General features: G+C 60.0%; 2 protein-coding genes across 4 annotated transcripts; both read left to right on the top strand.

Moving 5' to 3' along the window:
* The first annotated feature begins 848 nt into the window (after positions 1-848).
* RBM38 (RNA binding motif protein 38) lies at positions 849-18244 on the top strand. Of its 3 annotated transcripts, XM_009215887.4 has the most exons (5): positions 858-1273; positions 1851-1946; positions 2109-2232; positions 2741-2795; positions 16466-18244. In XM_009215887.4, exons 1-5 carry the CDS (start codon positions 1037-1039, stop codon positions 16761-16763), a joined length of 810 nt encoding a protein of 269 aa, XP_009214151.1. In that variant the 5' UTR covers positions 858-1036; the 3' UTR covers positions 16764-18244. The 3 variants fall into 3 exon arrangements, with proteins under 3 accessions (XP_009214149.1, XP_009214150.1, XP_009214151.1); XM_009215885.2 differs by lacking the exon at positions 1851-1946 and having other exon boundaries at positions 849-1273; XM_009215886.3 differs by lacking the exons at positions 1851-1946; positions 2741-2795 and having other exon boundaries at positions 856-1273.
* Positions 11356-16459, top strand: LOC110740484. Its single transcript, XM_021920908.2, has 2 exons — positions 11356-14407; positions 14452-16459. Exon 1 carries the CDS (start codon positions 13370-13372, stop codon positions 14363-14365), a length of 996 nt encoding a protein of 331 aa, XP_021776600.2. The 5' UTR covers positions 11356-13369; the 3' UTR covers positions 14366-14407; positions 14452-16459.
* Positions 18245-18849: the final 605 nt, after the last annotated feature.

An 18849-nucleotide genomic window follows, 5' to 3' on the forward strand; every position in this document is an offset into this window, starting at 1 on the left:
TAGGTTTTGAATTAGGGGCCCCGCGTTTGCATTTTGCACTGGGCCCTGAAAATTCTGTGGCTGGCCCTGCCTGGTGTGAAGCTCACAGAGCCCCAGTATAGGCCGCCCTTCTATGGCTGGGGACCGGGATGAGGGACCGGGGTGTGCTCTCAGCTTGCCCCCAAAGGTCCCTGACACCAGCCCAGAACGGGGTGGAGCTGGAAAGAGCCCACAACTGCTTCCTCTGCCCAACCGCTTCTATGGCTGCACCCTGGTGTAGCTCCCTCCGGGGTCGTATGCTGTATGTTTACTGGCGGAATTGTTTCTCAGTCCTAGGCGCTCCGTGGGGCCAGGGAATATGATCTGTGCTCCGCTGCAGCCTCGCGCCCAGTGACGCATTGGGGCCCTGGTAAATATCGGTCGGATGAACTAATCTTACACATAAAACAGAAATCATTTCACTTCTTTAATACGACACGTGGCTGTTCCCTAAGTCGCCGTGGGTTAAATACAGACTCAATAAACAAGATGCTAAAAACCGTTTACATTTAATTCACCAGACGGTGCGCTCCACGAGGTCAGGGGCCTGGCCTCCCTGGTTTAGGGCTGTGCTTAGTGCCTGCAACCAGGCGGGCCCGCGGGGGCAGCCTGGAGAGAAAGGCGCGCCCAGCGCCCCCAGGCCCGGATCCGCCCTCAGCCCGCGTGCGCGCCCCTCCCCCCGATCTCCGCGCGCCCGGGCGCGGCTGGGCGGGGTTGGGACTACGCTTCCCGGCGGTCCCCGCGCGCCTGGGGCGGGGCGGGGCCGGCTGGGGGCGGGGTTGAGCTGGCCGGGGGCGGGGCCGGCTACAAAGCCCGGGGGCGGCGCCGGGGCGCAGAGTCCCCGCAGCGCCGGTCGGGAGCGCAGCGCGGCGCAGTTCGGCGCGCACGGCGGGAGCGGCGCGCGAGTGGTCGGGCCTGGCGGCTGGACGGGCGCCCCTCGCTGCCCCGCGCGCTCCCCGCCGCCCCCCATGAGCGCAGCCCCGCGCAGCCCGGGTCCGTAGGCGGCGGGGCGCCCCCCATGCTGCTGCAGCCCGCGCCGTGCGCCCCGAGCGCGGGCTTCCCGCGGCCCCCGGCCGCCCCCGGCGCCATGCACGGCTCGCAGAAGGACACCACGTTCACGAAGATCTTCGTGGGCGGCCTGCCGTACCACACCACCGACGCCTCGCTCAGGAAGTACTTCGAGGGCTTCGGCGACATCGAGGAGGCCGTGGTCATCACCGATCGCCAGACGGGCAAGTCCCGCGGCTACGGCTTCGTAAGTGGCCCCCGCGCCCGGGCCCGCACCCCGCCGCACACCTTATCGCGGCCCGGGCGCCGAGTCCACTCCGGGGCACACGCCCAGCCGGCTCGCGGTCGCCCCCGCCCCAGGCGCCTCCCGCCGGCGCCCGCACCTGCCGCCTCCCCCGGGCGCGCTCCTGCCGGTCCCGCCCCCACCACCCAGGGCCCGGGGCCCTGTCCCCACCCCCACCCCCACCCCCACCCCTGGTTTAAAAGGAAGAGCCGCTGTGTTCAATTAGGACTCCTAAGTTGGTGGGGAGGTTTTGGAGCCAGTGGGTACTCGGGGTTTCCTGGAGCAGCGGCGGGTGAGGAGCAACGGCTCCACCCCGGGGTGTTAGGAGCCCTTCGGCCTCCCCCATATTTTCAACAGCCCCCTCAGCCACCCCAAATAAACATCAGCTTAAGTAAAAACGGTTTGAAGACACTTTCCTACTTCCCTTCCAAGTGCAACGTCGCAAACTCCTTCCCAGAGGGAAGTCTTGGCCCTCACTGGTGGGCAGTCCCGGCAGCCCCCCCACCTCCCTTCGGGGTTCGTTTTTGCCCTGTCCCCGCAGGGGATTATTTTTGTCCTTGAAGGCCACATTTCCCAGGCCTTGAACTTTGAGGAGAGGAGCTGGAATCCAGGAGGCATCTTTGTGGGAGGGCCCCAGGTAGGGGTCAGAGGGGCTTTGGCTCAAGGACCCTAGGTTACAGGCACCCTCAGAGGAAGGGAAGAGAGGGGTGGCAGCATCCGGTGCCAGGGCGGAGCCCTCTGCCCCTTTTGCCCCTAGTTTCCCTCACGGCAGCCCCTAATGTGTCTGTGGCTCCTCCAGGTGACCATGGCCGACCGGGCGGCAGCTGAGAGGGCTTGCAAAGACCCGAACCCCATCATCGACGGCCGCAAGGCCAACGTGAACCTGGCATATCTGGGCGCCAAGCCTCGGAGCCTCCAGACGGGTGAGAGCTTGTGTTTTCCTGCTTGGCTCTTCTCGGTTTCTATATTGGGTGTCGGTATCTGTCGGGTGGAAAGAGGCCCCCCCTCCTCGCCCCAGCAGTGGCAGTCGGCTATCATGTGCCTGCAGAGCCGCCACAGGGCAGCCATCCCCCCCTGGAGGATCTAGACCCCTTCTCACAGCGTGTGGCCCACAGAAGGGGGCGGGGGGGCGTGGGCAGGGAGGGTACTGCATCCCAGTTGCCAGCTGTCTTCGCAGGAGGGAGGAAGTGGCCAAGGGGCCTGGAGATTGGGAGTGCCGACACCAGTGGCTGCTGACACCTGCGTCACTGGCTGCCACACTTCAGAGGTGTGCTTTAGGGTTCATGAAGGGGAGGCCTGGGAGGGGAGAGGAAGCTGATGATCCCTTTTGACTAGAGATGTGTGACTTGTGGGATTCTGCCACCATGTGTGCAGCCCCTGAGACATCGTTCCTGCAGCAAGGCCAAGTCCCTGATTGTTCTCTCGTTTTAGGCTTTGCCATTGGGGTGCAGCAGCTGCACCCCACCTTGATCCAGCGGACTTACGGGTGAGTGGATGTGGCTGGCTTGGGGTGGGCAGTCCTTGGAGATGAAGTGGAGAGGGCCTTGGGCTTCCTGGGTCTGGAAGGCTGATGAAATGACGGTTTTCAGACATGTGATTGCGTTTAAGCCAAGGGAGTGAAGAGAAGGCAGATTGCATTTCTCCATCCCTGGCAGAGGCCACACCACCTAGGGGATCGTGAGCCTTGGAGCCTGCCTGCCTTGGTGCACACCCCAGCTCCCTTTGCTAGGTGTATGGCCTTAGTTTTGTCACCTGTAAAATGAGAGTGGGCACAGCACATCTGAATTCTCTGAATAGAGGGTTTAGGGTGGGCCTGGTGCAGGTAACGCCCTATTAAAGTGTTTGCTGATGACTCTTAGGGACTGGCAGGCCGGGCTCTTCCCCAGGCGCTCCTGTCACCTGCTCTAGTGCTGGGGCGGGTGGTGGCAGTAGGCCATTGCCTCCCAGGTCTGATGTTTGAACGCTGCTGCAGATACGATGTGTTCAGGGCGGAGGCCACCTGCCTGAGTGGCCTGGCCTGTGGGCTTCTAGTCTGACTCATTTAGAAGCAGCACATCCCACTCTTCTCCATCCTAAAATGCCTCCCACCTCCCTGCCCTTTTTAAAACATCTGATAAGGCCTGGCAGCTGCTTGGGGAAGGACACGCACACTTAAGGGATACAAAGGGTACTGCCTTGTGTCCTGCCTCCCCACCCCGGTGATGGATGGGAGCTGTCTGCCCTAGCACCGTGGCGTATTGATGGGGTTGGAGTTGGAGGGGAAGGCAGCTCAGAGACCACCACCCCTTTTAGGGCATTGGCACTTCATGAGCTTTCTGAATCCGAATCCCTAATGCCAGTTGATCATGTGTATGCACACACACGTGCGTGCACCGTGTAGATACCATGGAGAGACACACAGCTTGAGGAGTAACCTGCCTCACCGGGGCAGTGTGAACAAGGGGCCTGTGGAACCGGGCTGAGCCTGGCTCCCAGGTGAATGGGTCAGAGGCCCCAGCAGAAGTTGTTGTGCCCACTTTTTGGGAGCGCTTGGGGTTACTTGGGGGCTCCCTGCCAGCTTCCGTGTGTACTGGTGGATGTGTGCAAGTATAGCAATGGGAGGAGCCGCTGGTTGAGGGGTGCTGGAGGGTGGCGGGGCCCTCCTAGCCTGTGTGAGTGGCTGGGCAGCTCAGCTTCCTGCTGGGGTGCCTCTGTCCTCCTGGGAAGGGAGTATGTAGGGTGGTGGGAGCAGGCCGCCCTGTCCGTCTCATCCTGGAATCTGTTTTGTAGATGTCTTAGAGGGTGTTTGGGGACACTCCAGCCTTCATGCCTTCACCAAGATTCTTCCTCTGGGGTTCAGGCCACAAGAAGAGGGTGTTCCTTGTTTTTGAGAACCTTGGCTCTGTTCCCCACAGCAGGCGCCTGGGGGCATGGGCTGGGCAGGAGCCGCTGCCCAGAGGCGAGGGTGTGTGCCTCCAGTGCCTGCAGCTCTTTTCTACTTACAGTGGGATGAGGCCTTCCCACCTGCATCTGGGCTCTCTCTGATCCACGCAGCTGCCTGTGAGATTCCATAACCATCAGTGCTCGGCCTCTGGGGCTTGTAGATGTGGGTTCGAATCCTGACTTTGCTGCTTACCAGCTGGGTCTGTCTTGGCAGTGGCATCCTCCTTATCCAGAAAACAGGAACATTAACTGCTTAAAACAGTGGACTGAAACTATTCTTACTTTATAGGTGGGGAAACTGAGGCAGAGAAAGGCTAACCACATGTCCGGGCCTGGGGAGGGGGCGAGGTAATAGACGTCCGGGAGGAGATTAGAACACAGGTGGTGGGTGCCTGAACATATGCTTTCTTGGTGGGGTAGGGTGGGAAGGGCCGCAACCCGACCTTTCCCTTGTTGTCCTGGAATCCTGTGAACACCACCCATCCAGAAGCAGTTGGGATCAGTCACAGTGTTTGCCACTGTGTGTACCCGACTTCAGGCGACGGTGTTTTGTAACTAAATCTGCTGGCTGGCCGTTAATACCTGTGACGGTGAAGAGGCCGCAGACTCTATTCGTTGGTTGCCAAAGGGTGGAGACCCAAACAGGGAAGGTGTCAGAGGGACCATCCGCTCTTGGTTTCCTGGGAGATCTGAACTCAAGCCTCTGAGAATTGCGCCGCCCGCTGCCCCTGCCTCTAGGCCTTACTGAGGTGGGTGGGGGGAGGCTCCCGGGTGCAGCTCCTGGGTGCAGCGGGGCGGGCTGCCTGGGTCAGCTGTCTGCCCCCAGCCCCCGCCCACTGGAGAACTGGGCCGTCAGCGTCCCTTTTGTCTTTGTGAACAATCAGGCCCCGGGAGCACAGCCGGGCCTGACTCAGCGGCCAGTTTTGTCGGCCTTGGGCTGGCAGCGAGGCCCGCCCTGCTGTTGGCTGAGGGCATGGAGGGAGGTGGGAGCCAGGAGCCCGGGCAACTGAGGGTTGTCCACCAGTTAACCCCTTCCATGCCTGGCTGAACTCTTCCTCGACTTTCTGACCCCGACCTTTTATACCTTGCCCTGGACAACTCTGAAGATCCCACAGCTCTGCTTTTAGGCAGGACCCTGTGGAATCTTCGCCTGGCTGGGTCTTAAATGTTAGTTTAGAATGATTTACCGAAGAACTTTACACTTTATGCTATTTGCCGGGATTTCCTTGCCTCTTTCCTTTTGTTAAGTTGAACAGGCTCTGTGAGACCTAACTCACCTGTGCATTTCTAACTGTATGTGGCGGGGCCAACGTCCGCGGTTTGGAGGAGCCTTCCTCTGCGGTGGCAAGTGCAGGAGCCGGTGGCCCTGGCCCGGGTGTCTGCCAGCTGAGCGTGTCCGTCACCTGCTGGAGGGAGGGGAGCTGCAGCCATCTGGAGAGGGTCTGTGCCCAGGCAGAGCTTAGTCTGGCCTGGAAGGTGCCCTGGTGTCAGGGGGTGTCTGTCCATTCCTGGGCTGAGGGCACCGGGAGTAGAGGTTTGTCCTGGGCCTGGCTGCGCCCAGAGCCTCTCCTTGGGTTATTTTTGAAGGACCAGCTGCTTCCCTGGGTGCAGCTCTCCCTGCCTGTTAAGGGGGCCCAACTGTGGCCTTGACTCCCGTTCACTGAGTGCCTCGCTATGTACATTCTAGAATGTTGGAAGGGGGTGGAACATCCCTGGCCTCCACCCCTAGAAGCTAGTAGCATTGCCTCCCCCAAGTCATGACTACCGAAAATGTCTCCAGACATTGCCAGTGTCCCCTGGGTTTAGTGGTGTGAGGATGAGTATCTGTGAGTCTCTTGGACCTTGCTTCATGGTCACAAGATGACTGTCACAGCTCCAGACAACACAGCCACGTTCAGGGCAGAAAGGACAATAAGGGATAGTACGAACTGCCTCTGTCTCTTCTAGCAGAAAAATGGAAGCTTTCACAGAGGCCTCAACAGGCTTCCACTTAAGCCTCACTGGCCACAACGGGGTGACAGGACATGGCCACCACAGGGGCTCTGATATGACAAGACAGGCTCCTGGGACTCCGGGGTGTCAGGTACAGGCCGTATCCAGGCCCTGGGGTCTGCCTGGGCTTGAGGCCAGGCCCAGCCCGTCTCTGCAGGCTCGTGCCCATCTGTGAGTGAGAATAGTAACACTGCCTTCTCTACAGGGTCAACTTGACTGTGTGTAGAGGGCCTGGCCATGGGAAGTCACAGTTGGTCAGTGACGCATCTCTTGCCGGCCCTGCTCCAGGGTCTGTTGATTGACTGACTGTGCAAAACCGAGGCTCAGAGCAACTGAGAGACTTGTTGGGTTCACACATCCCGGGATGGTGGGGCCTGAGCTGGGGGGCTGCGAGACTCTTGTCCCTCCCCCAAGGACTCAGCATCTCCTTCTGGCTAGATGGCAGCTCTTGGATGAATCAGAGCACAAGGCCCTGAGACTGATGACGGCCGTGAGACCCTCTCCCAGGCATGTGCCTGCCCCACTGTGTGTATAGTTTCAGGGATCCCAACATCCTTCGTGTGAAGGTCTCCGGTGCCCACGCTGGCTGGGTAGTAGATGGCTGCCCTTGCCATCACGGGGCCTTGGTGTGTGCATGCCACGGGGCCTGGATAGAGCACCTGGGTCCCCAGGGTAAGAGGAGGGACTGGGGAGGCAGTGATGGGAAGATGTCTGTCTCCTTGAGAGCATGGGATGCGCAAGCTGGGGAGAGCATCAGCAGCCACTCCCAGCATCATTCATCCATCAGGTGTTTATTGAGTGCCTGCTGTATGCCAGGCCTGGTGCCAGGGATCCTTTGAATAAGAAAGACACAGTCCCCGATCTCAGGGTGCTCACATTCTGTTTGTGTACTCATGGGCCCGCGTGGCGATGCGTGCAGTTAAACAGGAAGCTGGCGGAATGAGTGCCTGTGTGGGGACCTCACAGTCCCACGTCTCGAGTACAGTGGTGGGGAGATGTGTCTGTGTGTGTGATAAAGCTTCACAGTTCGTGTGTAACTACACGTGACGTATAAGGTTAGTGCGTGCAGAAGATGATGCAGTGTGCTGAAGGCCTGCAGTCCAGGTCATAGCACTGTGCCTGGGTTAGTGTCCTGGTTTTGCTAATGTCCTTAGTTACTCTGATGTGCCCTTGGGGGATGGAGGAGGCAGGGTACACAGGACCTCCCTGTACTGTTTTTGCAACTTCTTGAGAGTCTTTTATTATTTTAAAATACAAAGTGAAACAAAGCCAGATGAGCTGTTTGCAGGTGATGGCGTGTGTGTGAGTGTACGCATGCGCACGTGTGCGAGCGCGCTGGGGAAGGTTCCACTGAGGATGGGGGAAATGGGCCCTATAGGCGTCTGGGGAAGAGTAAACAGCCCAGGCCCAGGGTGACAGGCGAGCCGCAGGTCGCCGTGGCGGGCACAGGGTGAGCACCACAGGGCAGAGGCAGAAGCTGAGGTCAGAGCCAGGCGGCATGGGGGCTGGGAGGAAGTGACTCCCCCACACACTGTGGCGTCACGTTTTCACCCTGAGGGTGTCTCGTGGTGGCCCCGCTGCCCCCCCTCAAGGCTTCCTGTTTGGCAGCTCATCTGGAGCCAGGCGTGGGCTGCGCTGTGGCCCTTCTGGGCGGGCGCCCGTGCCGCACCTGTTGTTTGTCCTGGCTGCTGAAACAGAAAGCAGCCTTTGGGTGGCGGGGGCTCCTCTCCGAGCATGAGTTCTCACCCTGGCTCCCTGCTGGGCCTGGGGAGCCTCTTCTGGAAGCCTTGGACCAAGGGAGGCAGCTTTGGCTCAGGGCAGAGGCCTGATCACATAGCGAGGTGGAGGCCCAAGCTCCAGCTTTCCTCGTTTCACCTCAGTTTCACCTTGTGTCCAGGGTGGACAGGCTGAGAACTCTGCAGTGTGCTAGGCACATCAGGACCTTCCCGCTGACCTTGTTTGGGTGGAGTAGGGAGTTGGGCACTGGGTCAGCTCGTCTGACAGATCTTGGCTTGCTTTGTACCCGACTGGGGACGCGTGCCATGGGGGTGAGGGGAGACCCGGTCCCACACCTAACAGTGTTTCCTGCAGCGAGGTTCTGAGAGGAGGAGAGAGACAAAGGAGGTCAGCATGCCTCAGAAGACGACAGGAGCTGGGGAGGGGAAGGGAGCAGCCGGGGAGGCTCAGGGCCCAGCAGGGTGGCCTCAGCTCCTAGAGGACTTTGATGACCCAGGGAGGCGCTGCGACCTTCCTCCAGGTGACTCCCGGGCCACGCAGGCTCGGAGCGGAGGAGGGATGGGTCAGTCTGCATTTTTGTTTTCAGAGTGTTTTTGTTTCTGGCTGCTGGGTTGAGCCTGGACTGCCGAGGGTTAGGGTGGTGGTTGGAGGCCCTTAGAGGATGCCCAGTAATCCAGGCGTGAGACAAGGGTGCTGCCTGCCCCAGCGGCCCTGCTGAGATACAGTGAGATTCTGGGTACATATTTTGAAGAACCTGGGACAGAGGAGTCCAAGAAGATTCTGGAGCTTTGGGCCTATGAAGTGGGAGATGGGCTTGGCCCTGACTGGGGTGGGGGCTGCTGTGCAGTACAGTTTTGGGGAGGTCAGGAGTTGGAGTTTGGGCAGGTTCAGCTGGAGATGCTGTTCCAGGCCTGGCATTGCCCCACAGAGAGGACATTTGACCTGTGTCCTGTGACTGGCTGCCCCACAGAACCTGAATGTCAGAACCAGCTCCCGGCCCTCCCCCTAACAAGTCACTGGGGATTCCCGGGAGGCAGAGCCGTGGCCTGGCTTCCTGCCTGCCGGGCGCCTCGGGGACCTTCCCACACCCAGCCAGGCGGGAGTCAGAACCCTAAGAGCTGCGGTCTCTCTGCCGCGGTGGGGCCAGGCCCCTGGAGAGCAGGGAAAGTGAAATGGGCTCATTTGCCTTTTTCGTTTTTATTTTCAGAGGCGACTTTATGTTCAGAAAACGAGTCCTCATGGGCCATGGGCAGTTCTTGTCACCGAGAGTTCTGCTCTGAGTGTGGGCAGCGTGTGTCCCAGGCACCATCTGTGCTTTCCTCGCCCGGCCCGCCGGCGTGGGGTTCTCAGACTGCAGGGGCCCAAGCCCTCTGTCTTGGGGGCAGCGTTGGACTCTGCAGCATCCTTAATGTACAGATGGGGAAACAGAGGCCGGAGGGACTGAGTGATGGTCCATGCGACTTGGACAGGCATGGCCAGGATCTGGACTTGGGGCTCTTCCTGCCCTTGGACCCCTGAGTCTCCGTGGACTGTCAGCTGGGGTGCTCTTGGCTGTGTGCTGACCCTGGCTGTGTTGGGGTGCAGATGCTGCCTGGGCCACATGTGAATGGGAAGGGAGGCAGGCACTTCAGATTTCCAGTGTGGACCAGGCCCTGGGTCCCCCTGTCCTCTCCTGGGCTGTGGCAGAGCCAGCTCCTCGTGCGTGCCCAGCCCTCCTGGGATGGCCTGGCCTTTCCAGCCCTAATGGTGGCCGGTTTCAGTGACTCCGTGATCTGGGAGTTTGGTGTTGCCCAGGCTCCGGCACTAGAGGGAAGCAGAGAACCCCTAAGTCGTCCTTCCGCAAACACCCCTGACCCCAGCTAGGTGCCTGTGCCCAGTGTCCAGCGTCGCAGACACTGGGCTTGGGTGGCATGTGGGAGGCCTGTCCCACCCATGCCCCTGGTTTCTTCCTTGGCTCTGCCTGGACTTTGCACAAGTGGTGGGATGAATTCTCTGGGAAACAGATTCGCCTCTGATTGGTGCAAGGCCCTTTTCCAGGATCTTGGTGGGAGGATAGAAGTTTTCTGCAGAGGATGAGGAGGCACAGAAGCCCGGTTGTTCTGAGGCCGGAACTTGTAAGGAAACTGGAAGGGAAGGAGGCTCCTGCCCCCTCCTGTGAGGGAACAGCTGGGCCGTGGCTCTGCATCCCTGGGGAACGGATGGGACTCCAGCGGCGGCCGTACAGCGGGCCGATTCCAAAGTGGCTTCTAGAGAGGGAGCAAGTGCCCTGTCCTGAAGAGGCCGGCGGGCCCTGGCCAGACAGGAGCAGCCCTGATGGGCATTGGGTCCCCCGACCTTTGGACTCCTACCTGATTGCGCCTGGCCTCTGGTCTGTTTTGCTCACCAAGGGTTCTTGTCTGCTGCCCTCTGACCTGGGGCTGAAAGTCCTAGGAAAGGAAGGGCCTCTGTTCCTCCCAGCATTCCTCAGGCCCAAGGAGGCATCGATGCTGCTGAGGCCTCTGGGGTGCACAGAGCATTAGATCCTCACAGCAGCCCCCTGGGGCGTGTGGTTCCCTAGAGGCAGTGATGAGGTCACCCGGGGCCGCCAGGCACCTGGCTGGGGAGCAGAGGCTGGTGGGCTGTGCCTGTCTAGCTGTGACTTGCTGGGTGGAGCCGTGCCTGCCTGTCCCTCCAGCCTACCCAGCCCTGGCTGCTCAAGGCTGAACTGCTTTCTCTGCCTTCTTGGGGCAGGGACTCTTGGCCTGGGAAGCAGTGGCCATTCCAAGGCGGGGGGCTCTTTTGCCTCCCAGCTGTCTGCAAAGCTGGGGCCTGCCTCAGACAGTCAGCACTGGGCACCTGCTGTGCTGGGGCACTTGGGATGCAGCGGCCGAGACCCTGCTTTTGTGGGGAAGACATTGTGCAAGGTAGATGACAAGGGGGCTTCTGATCATAAGAAACAGAGCCGCGGCTCGGGGTGGGCCCCTGAGGGGTGAGCTTTGAGCTGTGGGAAGAAGCAAGTGCATAGGTACGAAGGTCCTGTGGTGGGAAGGAGTCGAATCTGGGAACAGAAGGAGCCCAGGGCAGTGGTAGTGCAGGTGGAGATGAGTTTGAAGAGGTAGGTTGAGGCCTGATAACGCAGGAAGCCACGAGGGAGCAGTTTGGGTTTTCTTCTGGGTACAATGGGAGACAGCTGGAGGGTTCTGCTCCTGGAGGTGATGGGGTCTTAATGTTTTTGTTTGTTTGTTTTTTGAGACGGAGTCTCGCTCTGGCGCCAGGTTGGAGTGCAGTGTCTCGATCTCAGCTCACTGCAACCTCCACCTCCCTGGTTCAAGCGATTCTCCTGCCTCAGCCTCCTGAGTACCTGGGATTACAGGCACGCACCACCACACCACCACGCCCAGCTAATTTTTGCATTATTAGAGACGGGGTTTCACCGTGTTGGTCAGGATGGTCTCGATCTCCTGACCTCATGATCCGCCCGCCTCGGCCTCCCAAAATGCTGGGATTCCAGGCATGGGTCTTGCTGTTTTTAAGACAGCTCTGGCCTCCGCTGGGTGAAGGATTCAGGGATGGGAGGCGGGCCGCCACCACCACCAAGGCAGGGCCGTGCCATTGCACCCACCTGGAGAGTTGGTGATGAAGGAGAGGGAGGATCGGGGAATTGAGGGATGAAAGCAGGGAGCTCCCCTGTTGGATGGTGTGGGCATGGGCTGCAGTTGGGGGGAGTGGGCAGGGCAGTGCCTGGGTGGCCGGGTGGGCTCTTCACTGAGGTGGAGAGGGCAGGAGAGTCCCACCAGGGCCAGGCAGACATGTGCCCTGGCAGGTGAGCCAGGGCAGGGCACACGGTATTGACTGGAGCTTGGTGGGTAGGGTGGTGTGCGGCTACCAGGCCGTACCCTTGTGTGCAGAGGCTGTGGCACCTGACCTTTCTGAGTCTGGAGTATGGGTGGGGGTGCTGAGGAACCTGCCTGGCGCATGCACCCGCTCCCCATTGCCAGGGAGTGGAGTCTTGGGCCTGCGGCCGGACGCAGGCCTAGGGTGGGGCTGCCCTTGGACAATGTGGGGCCAGTGGTTTGGCTGCAGTTTTCTGTCTCACCTGACCACTCAGTGGGTTCGCCCAAGCGTGCATGGCTGCGTGTGCCCCTCTGTATCTCTTAGTTCCCACCTGCCTCCTTTGCGGCCCGCCCCCAGCATGGGCACTTGTGGTCAGAACAGCAGTGAGGATTCCTTGTCTTTGCCCTTCCCCGTGTGGTTTCTGATGTTCCACAGTCGGGCGTCTCAGTCTCGGCACTGCAGACCTTTAGGGTGGCATCGTTCTTTGTGGTGGGGGCACCCTGGGCGTTGTATGAAGCATTCAACACCCCTGGCTTCGACCCCTAATGTCAGCAGCACTCCCACCCCCACCGCATATGCCTAGTTGTCAGTTGTGACAACTAGGACTGTCGTTAGGCATTTTCCAGCATCGCCTGGGGACACAGTTGTCCTGGTTGGGAATCGCTGCTCTAGTGATGCCTCTAGGGCCTCACAGCGAGCTCTCGAGGCCATCCTCTGTAGGACCCAACTTACAGATGAGGAAACTGCACCTTGGAAGTTTTGAAACCTGTTTGGTAACTCAGACAAGTGCAGGGCCAAAGTGCAGCCCTAGGAGGGAGAGAAGCAGCTGGAGCCCAGCTCCTGCCTGGCGGGGCTCCTTCTACCTTAACGTCGGCCAGTGTTCTCACTCCGCCTTGGGGCCCTGAGGTGTGGCCCCTGCTGTGCCTTCCTTTTATTTTGAGCCGAATCTGGGGCCCCAACCAGTCCTTGTGGGCACAGCTACCAGCAGCAGACCCCACTGTGCCACTCCCTTGCTCTGTGATGGGGCAAGTCGCTTGGGGCCTCTCTGAGCCTCGGATTTCCTCTCTGGGAAATGGGCTAGCACTAGCATCTTTTCTGTGGCTTTTTTTTTTTTTTTTTTTTTTGAGACGGAGTTTTGCTCTTTCGCCCAGGCTGGAGTGCAGTGCAGTGGCGTGATCTCAACTCACCACAACCTCTGCCTTCTGATTTCAAGCGATTCTCCTGCCTCAGCCTCCCGAGTAACTGGGATTACAGGCTCCCACCACAACGCCTGGCTAATTTTCGTATTTTTAGTAGAAACGGGGTTTCACCATGTTGGCCAGGCTGGTCTTGAACTCCTGACCTCATGATCTGCCCTCCCTGGCCTCCCAAAGTGCTGGGATTACAGGCGTGAGCCACTGCGCCCGGCCTTCTGTGGCTTTGAAAATACTTCGTAAGTTATCCCAGGCCCCTTATGTACAGAAAGATGAGTAGATACTGACATGCGGTGTCTGCAAGGATCAGGAAACAGGAGAGCCCCCGTTCCTCCCAGCCTGAACATTGCTCCCCCACGCTTGTGTTTGAGTCGCCCCGGGTAGGGCAGCTCCTTGGTGGCCCATGCAAGGCTCTGGCGCCGATGATGTGGGGCATCAGAAACCCAATGGAAATGACGGCAGCCCTCGAGGTGAGTGTGGCGGAATCTGGCTGCCCCATAGCCCCAGGCACTTGTGTTCTGTGTCCCTGGTCTGGGCAGCGGTTCTTGAAGGCAGCTGTGGATCAGGACCCTGGGCCTGTTCGTGCAGATTTCTGGGCCCCGTCTGCCTTTGCAGTTCACATGGGATCCACATTTGGGGGAGGTGTCTGAGGCAGGGGCATGACTGCCCATGTTTGGAGAAGTTGTGGGTTCAAAGCTTCCATAGCCTCCAACTAAGGAATGTTTTTGAGGTTCTGAGAGCTGGGTGGGGGGGCACTGGTGATGCCAGGGACAGCCTGCTGGGCACAGTCCCAAGACAGTCCTTGCTGTGTCTCCGCTCGCCCCCTTCCCGAAGGAGGCCTCTGAGACCCTACTGGGGCCCTCTACTTCTGCTGGCCAGAGCGCCTCATCTTTCTCAGTGGGGTCTGTGCCGCCCACCGGGCCTTTGTTCTGTGCCGCCACCGGGCCTTTGTTCTGTCAGTGCCACGTGCCCAGTGCCTCCCACAGGCCTGGCCCTGGCAGGGAGCTGGGGTCCAGACAGAACCATCTCTCTGACAGAGCGTGCCGTCCGGTGGGGCGTCAGGCAGCATAGGGAGGTGGGGGACTGGCCTGCACTTGGGGTCGCGGGGCCAGAACAAGGGCTCCAGGCAGAGGCATTGGCAGGTCCCAGGCCCAGGTGGGGAGGAGGCGAGGGATCGAGGCGCTGCGGGGTGTGGGCTGGCACCAGCGTGGAGCTGGATGTGCAGTGGAAGCCAGGGGTCAGCCGACCGGGCCGCCCCCATGGTGGGGGTGCCGCTGGAGGGTTGTGCACAGAGGCTACCGGCTGCCCTCGTCCACTCTTCAGATGCTCATACTGGCGCCTGCCTCCGCCCTTGTGCCTCAGGGCTGCTCCCCTGTGGCCAGCTCTGCCTCATGATTAGGTCTCTGCAGGCATCCCCTCCTTCAAGAAGCCGCCCTGTCCTCTCCCCCATCGCTGTCCACACATCACAGCCCTCTGCTGTCTTGACTTCCCCAGACGCTGCCCCCTACCGACCTACAGACTCTGGTTTATGCGTTGGTGCGTTTTAGTGCCTCTCCCATCCTAGAGGCTAAGCTCCTCGAGGGCAGGGGCTGTGTGGTCTGCTCCCCTCTGCATCCTGGCAGATATGTGAGAAGGGCGTTACAGCTCGAGAGCCGGAATTCGAACCCAGGCCTGGCTCCGTGCAAGGCTCTTGTTCCCATGGAGGATGCAGGGTGGACAGCAGACCTTCTAAGCTGGGGAGAGGGAGAGGAGGCGTCGCTGCTGGGTTCCTGGCAGGAGCTGCCTGGGCCTCTGGACAGATGCTGTGGAGGGTTGGCCGTGTGGGCTGCAGGTGTGGTTACAGCAGCCATTAGGGTGGCTCAACCTGGGAAGGAAAACAGCAGTAGAGAGGGTGACGCGGTGTAGAAACTTCCCACACACTTCCCAGATGGGGTGGGGGGAGCAAGAGGCCCTGGGTGCCCCCTCAGGCACAGGCCAGGTGTGCCCTCAGTTGTTTGCTGCCAGGTCTGTGGGAGGAGCAGGGACCCGCACCCCTGTCATCCAGGTTGTCCTGGTTCCCACTGTTCCTGTAGGGCTGCAGGATCCACTGAGCACACCTGCCTTTGTGCTGGAAGCCAGGGCTCCTCTCTGACCCTCAGGGTCCCTGGCTCTGGGGAGTGAGCACGTGTTTTCAGTGGCCCACATGTTACCAAAACGTGCTCCAGAAAGCTGCCCAGTTTCTGTCCCTGCCGAATGCAGGAGAATGCAGGGAAGATGTACTTTTCCTCCGGAGCTGCTTCCCTTGAGTAGGGGCTCTGCCTACGGGTGCAGGAGGAAGCTGAGCTTCCAAGTTGCCCCCCCAGGCGGGCCTGGCCTGTGTAACACGCAGGCGTGCAACGCAGAGGAGATCCTGATGCCCAGGGTGCAGTGCTGTGCCCTGGCAAGACCACTCCGTGCCTCAGGCTCTGCAGCAGCTTCTGATGCCGCGGAGGTGGCTGTTCTATTGCCACCTGGGAAACTGAGGCTGAGCGGCTTGCGCCAGGCCACCCAGTGGCTGGTTGGCAGAGCAGGCACATGCCGGGAGAGCTGCCTCCCTGAGCCGCGTTTCCCCCTTGCTGAGAGCTGGGCATGGTGTTGCATGGCTAGCCCACAGCAGGCAGGAAGTGGTGGCCTTGACGCATTTCCACAGTGGCCTACTCAGGTAGGGTTAAGAGCACAGCTCTGAGGCCAGCTGACTCCTGGCCCCTCCACCTCATCAGCTGTGGGACCTTGGGCAAGTCACCTGGCCCCGTGTGTGAAATGGGCCTCATGATGGGAAGACTGAGCCGACAGGTTGATGCACACAGTCACAGTACGGGTCTCCCCCAGCGTGGGTGCTGGCGAGTCTGGCAGCTGCTGGCGCCGTCATCTCAGTGGTCGCTGCCATGGCACTCCTTTGCTCCAGCATTCACGCAGTCACTGTCACGTCCTCACGGAGCTGCTGCAGGCCAGCGTCCGTGCTGGCAGGGACAGAAAGAAACTCTGTGAGGAGCAGGTGTTGGCTGGGGGAGAGGGCATGTCCATGAGCTGAGTGTGCAGTGTCACTTGGTGGGTGTTGGGTGTCAGGGAGATGAACAGGGCTGGACTCCCAGACGGGCAGCGTGGGCCTGGTCTTTATCTTGTGCTGTGCTGTCGTGGCTTCAAATTCTCAGTCATTTGAAAACAATCATCCAAGATTGTTATTTTTGCACCAGCCCCAGGGATGTGGGGTGTAGGGCTGGGATGTGGGGGTGCAGTCTGGGAAGGGCCTTGCTGAAAAGGAGACGTGGAGGGGAGGAGGGAGCCTGGTGGATAGCGCCAACAGCCAGTGCAAAGGCCTTGAGGCAGCAGCCTCCGGCCCGGTGCTGTTTCTGTGCCCATCTAACTGATGAGGAAAGTCGGGGCTCCGGGGGCGGGGGCGGCGCACATCGTGTACCCTGCTGTTCTCTGAGCTGTTCCCCGACTCTGTTCTGGCCCTGACCCGCTCTGCTTGGCCCCACAGGCTGACCCCGCACTACATCTACCCGCCAGCCATCGTGCAGCCCAGCGTGGTGATCCCGGCCGCCCCTGTCCCGTCACTGTCCTCGCCCTACATTGAGTACACGCCGGCCAGCCCGGCCTACGCCCAGTACCCACCGGCCACCTATGACCAGTACCCATATGCTGCCTCGCCTGCCACGGCTGCCAGCTTCGTGGGCTACAGCTACCCGGCCGCCGTGCCCCAGGCCCTCTCAGCTGCAGCCCCCACCACCTTCGTGCAGTACCAGGCGCCGCAGCTGCAGCCCGACAGGATGCAGTGAGGGGTGCTCCTGCCCCGAGGACTGTGGCATTGTCACCTTCACAGCAGACAGAGCTGCCAGGCCATGATGGGCCGGCGACAGCCCGGCTGAGCTTCAGTGAGGTGCCTCCAGCACCCAGGCCTCCGAAGACCGCTCGGGCACTCCGCCTGCACCCGGGGACAGCGGGGAGATGGCTTCTCTTTAAATCTAGGTCCCATTGTGTCTTGAGGGAGGACTTTAAGAATGACCGAGAGCTATTTAAAGACGCAATCCCAGGTTCCTTGCACACCATGGCAGCCTCTCCTTGCACCTTCTCCTGCCTCTCCACACTCCAGGTGCCCTTAGGTTTGTGTCTCCCCCGCCGCATCGTGGTGGGTGTCACAGACCCTCTGCAGCCCCTGGCTGCCCTGGCCTGTGCAGAGATGCCTGACTCCAGGGAAACCTGAGAGCAAGAAGTTAATGGACTGTGTATTGTAACTTGATCCTCACGAGCTGTGAGCACAGTCGAGGTGTGAGGACACGGCCTCCTGTTGGAGTCGCATTTTCTCCATCAGGGCACATGGGCGGCTTCCTCAAGCCCAAAGGAGCTCCCAGGCACACGGGGGCCGCCGGTAACAGGGGCAGCCGGCCAAAGGCCCCTTTCCAGTCACAGCACTGAAGTTGCAACTTTTTTCTTGTAATTGTTTTGCTACTAAGATAATTTCAGAAGTTCAGTCTATTTTTTCAGCGGATACTGCCGCCACCAAGAATCCAAAACCTATTTTTGACTTGGAGAGACTTGCTTTTGTTGGTTCCGCCCATGGAGACGACGACAGTGTTTCTGTATAATAAAGTGTCTGCCGGCTCACGGGCCAGGATCCTCTCGGTGGGATGGGCCCCATAGACAGGAGGCCCTGCAGGCCCGTGTGGGCCACTGTCTGCTGCCACCTGCCAGGGTGGCAGAGTGAGTTGTCTCAGGACCCCGTCACTGCGACATTGACGCTCCTCTCCCCTCCCTCCCCAACTCCCCAACCACTGTGGAAGGGGAGAAGGGAGTGACCCACAGCATCCAGGCCACTCAGGGTCTAGACCACGGTGGTGCCAGCCTGGGGGGGGCAGGGGCCCTCAGCTCTGCCTGCTGGAGCAGTTGAGTGCAGGAGGGTGCGCCTCTTCCCTCTACCCCCGCACCACCTGCTGTGTGCCAGCCCGAGACGGTTCCTGCCTGTCTTGGGGATTGGTGGAGGGAGGAAGCAGTTCTGCCAGTTGTGGCAGGGCTGCTATGGGGCATCCAGGGCTGTGGGGGTCTGGAGGAGGGGACATGAGGTGAGAGGTATCCTGGCCGAGGGCGGGGGGCAGCGGGGGTCTCCCTCCGGACCTACCTCAGGGAGCTGAGCGTGCAGGCGCTCCAGGGCAGGCCTGGGACAGAGTCAAGGCCCAGAGAATAAAGGTAGCTAATCTCATAATAATATTTTTATTAGAATGTTCTGATGATAAAAATAAAACTTGTTTTCTTTAAAGAAAAAGTTGGTCTGTAATTTTTCTCAAAACGCAGAGCTCCCCTGGTGCCTGAGCATCACCCATGCCCCGCCCTCCTGGCTCAGGAACCCAGGATTTCACTGGCAGCCGTGCATAGAGCGCCTGGCCTGCACCGGCCGCTGAGCCTCAGTAGCAGAACAGACACAACCCCTCTTCCCACCCGCTAATGCAGGGGAGGCCTGGCGTTCCCTCCGCCATGTGTCATCCAGCATCAGCTTCAGACCCCGAGAGGACTGCGTTCGGGTTACTTCTTGGTGCTATGGCTGGGGAGGGATCTGAACATGGTTTGTGATTGGCAGTCCCCCCAGATTCCTGTGGAATAGGAGGACAGTTCCCCAAGAGAAAGGTTTGCCACCAGAAGACCCTGAATGTGGGCTCCTGAGAGGACAGTGGCAAGTGTCCAGGACAACCGCCCTTAGGGTAGAGTTGGAAAGGAAGCCTTGGTCTGGGGCTGGATAGTCCCAGCATCTAGAACTCAGAGTTGGGGAAATCACGAGGCCTTCATAGAGGAGGTGTCAGGGCTGGAGAATCCATTAATTCCTTCCTTGAATTGCTCACTCGCGTCATCCCAAGATGTGTGCTGGGTCATGTG

Source organism: Papio anubis, chromosome 16 (genome assembly GCF_008728515.1).
Source record: "Papio anubis isolate 15944 chromosome 16, Panubis1.0, whole genome shotgun sequence".
NCBI lineage: Eukaryota > Metazoa > Chordata > Mammalia > Primates > Cercopithecidae > Papio > Papio anubis.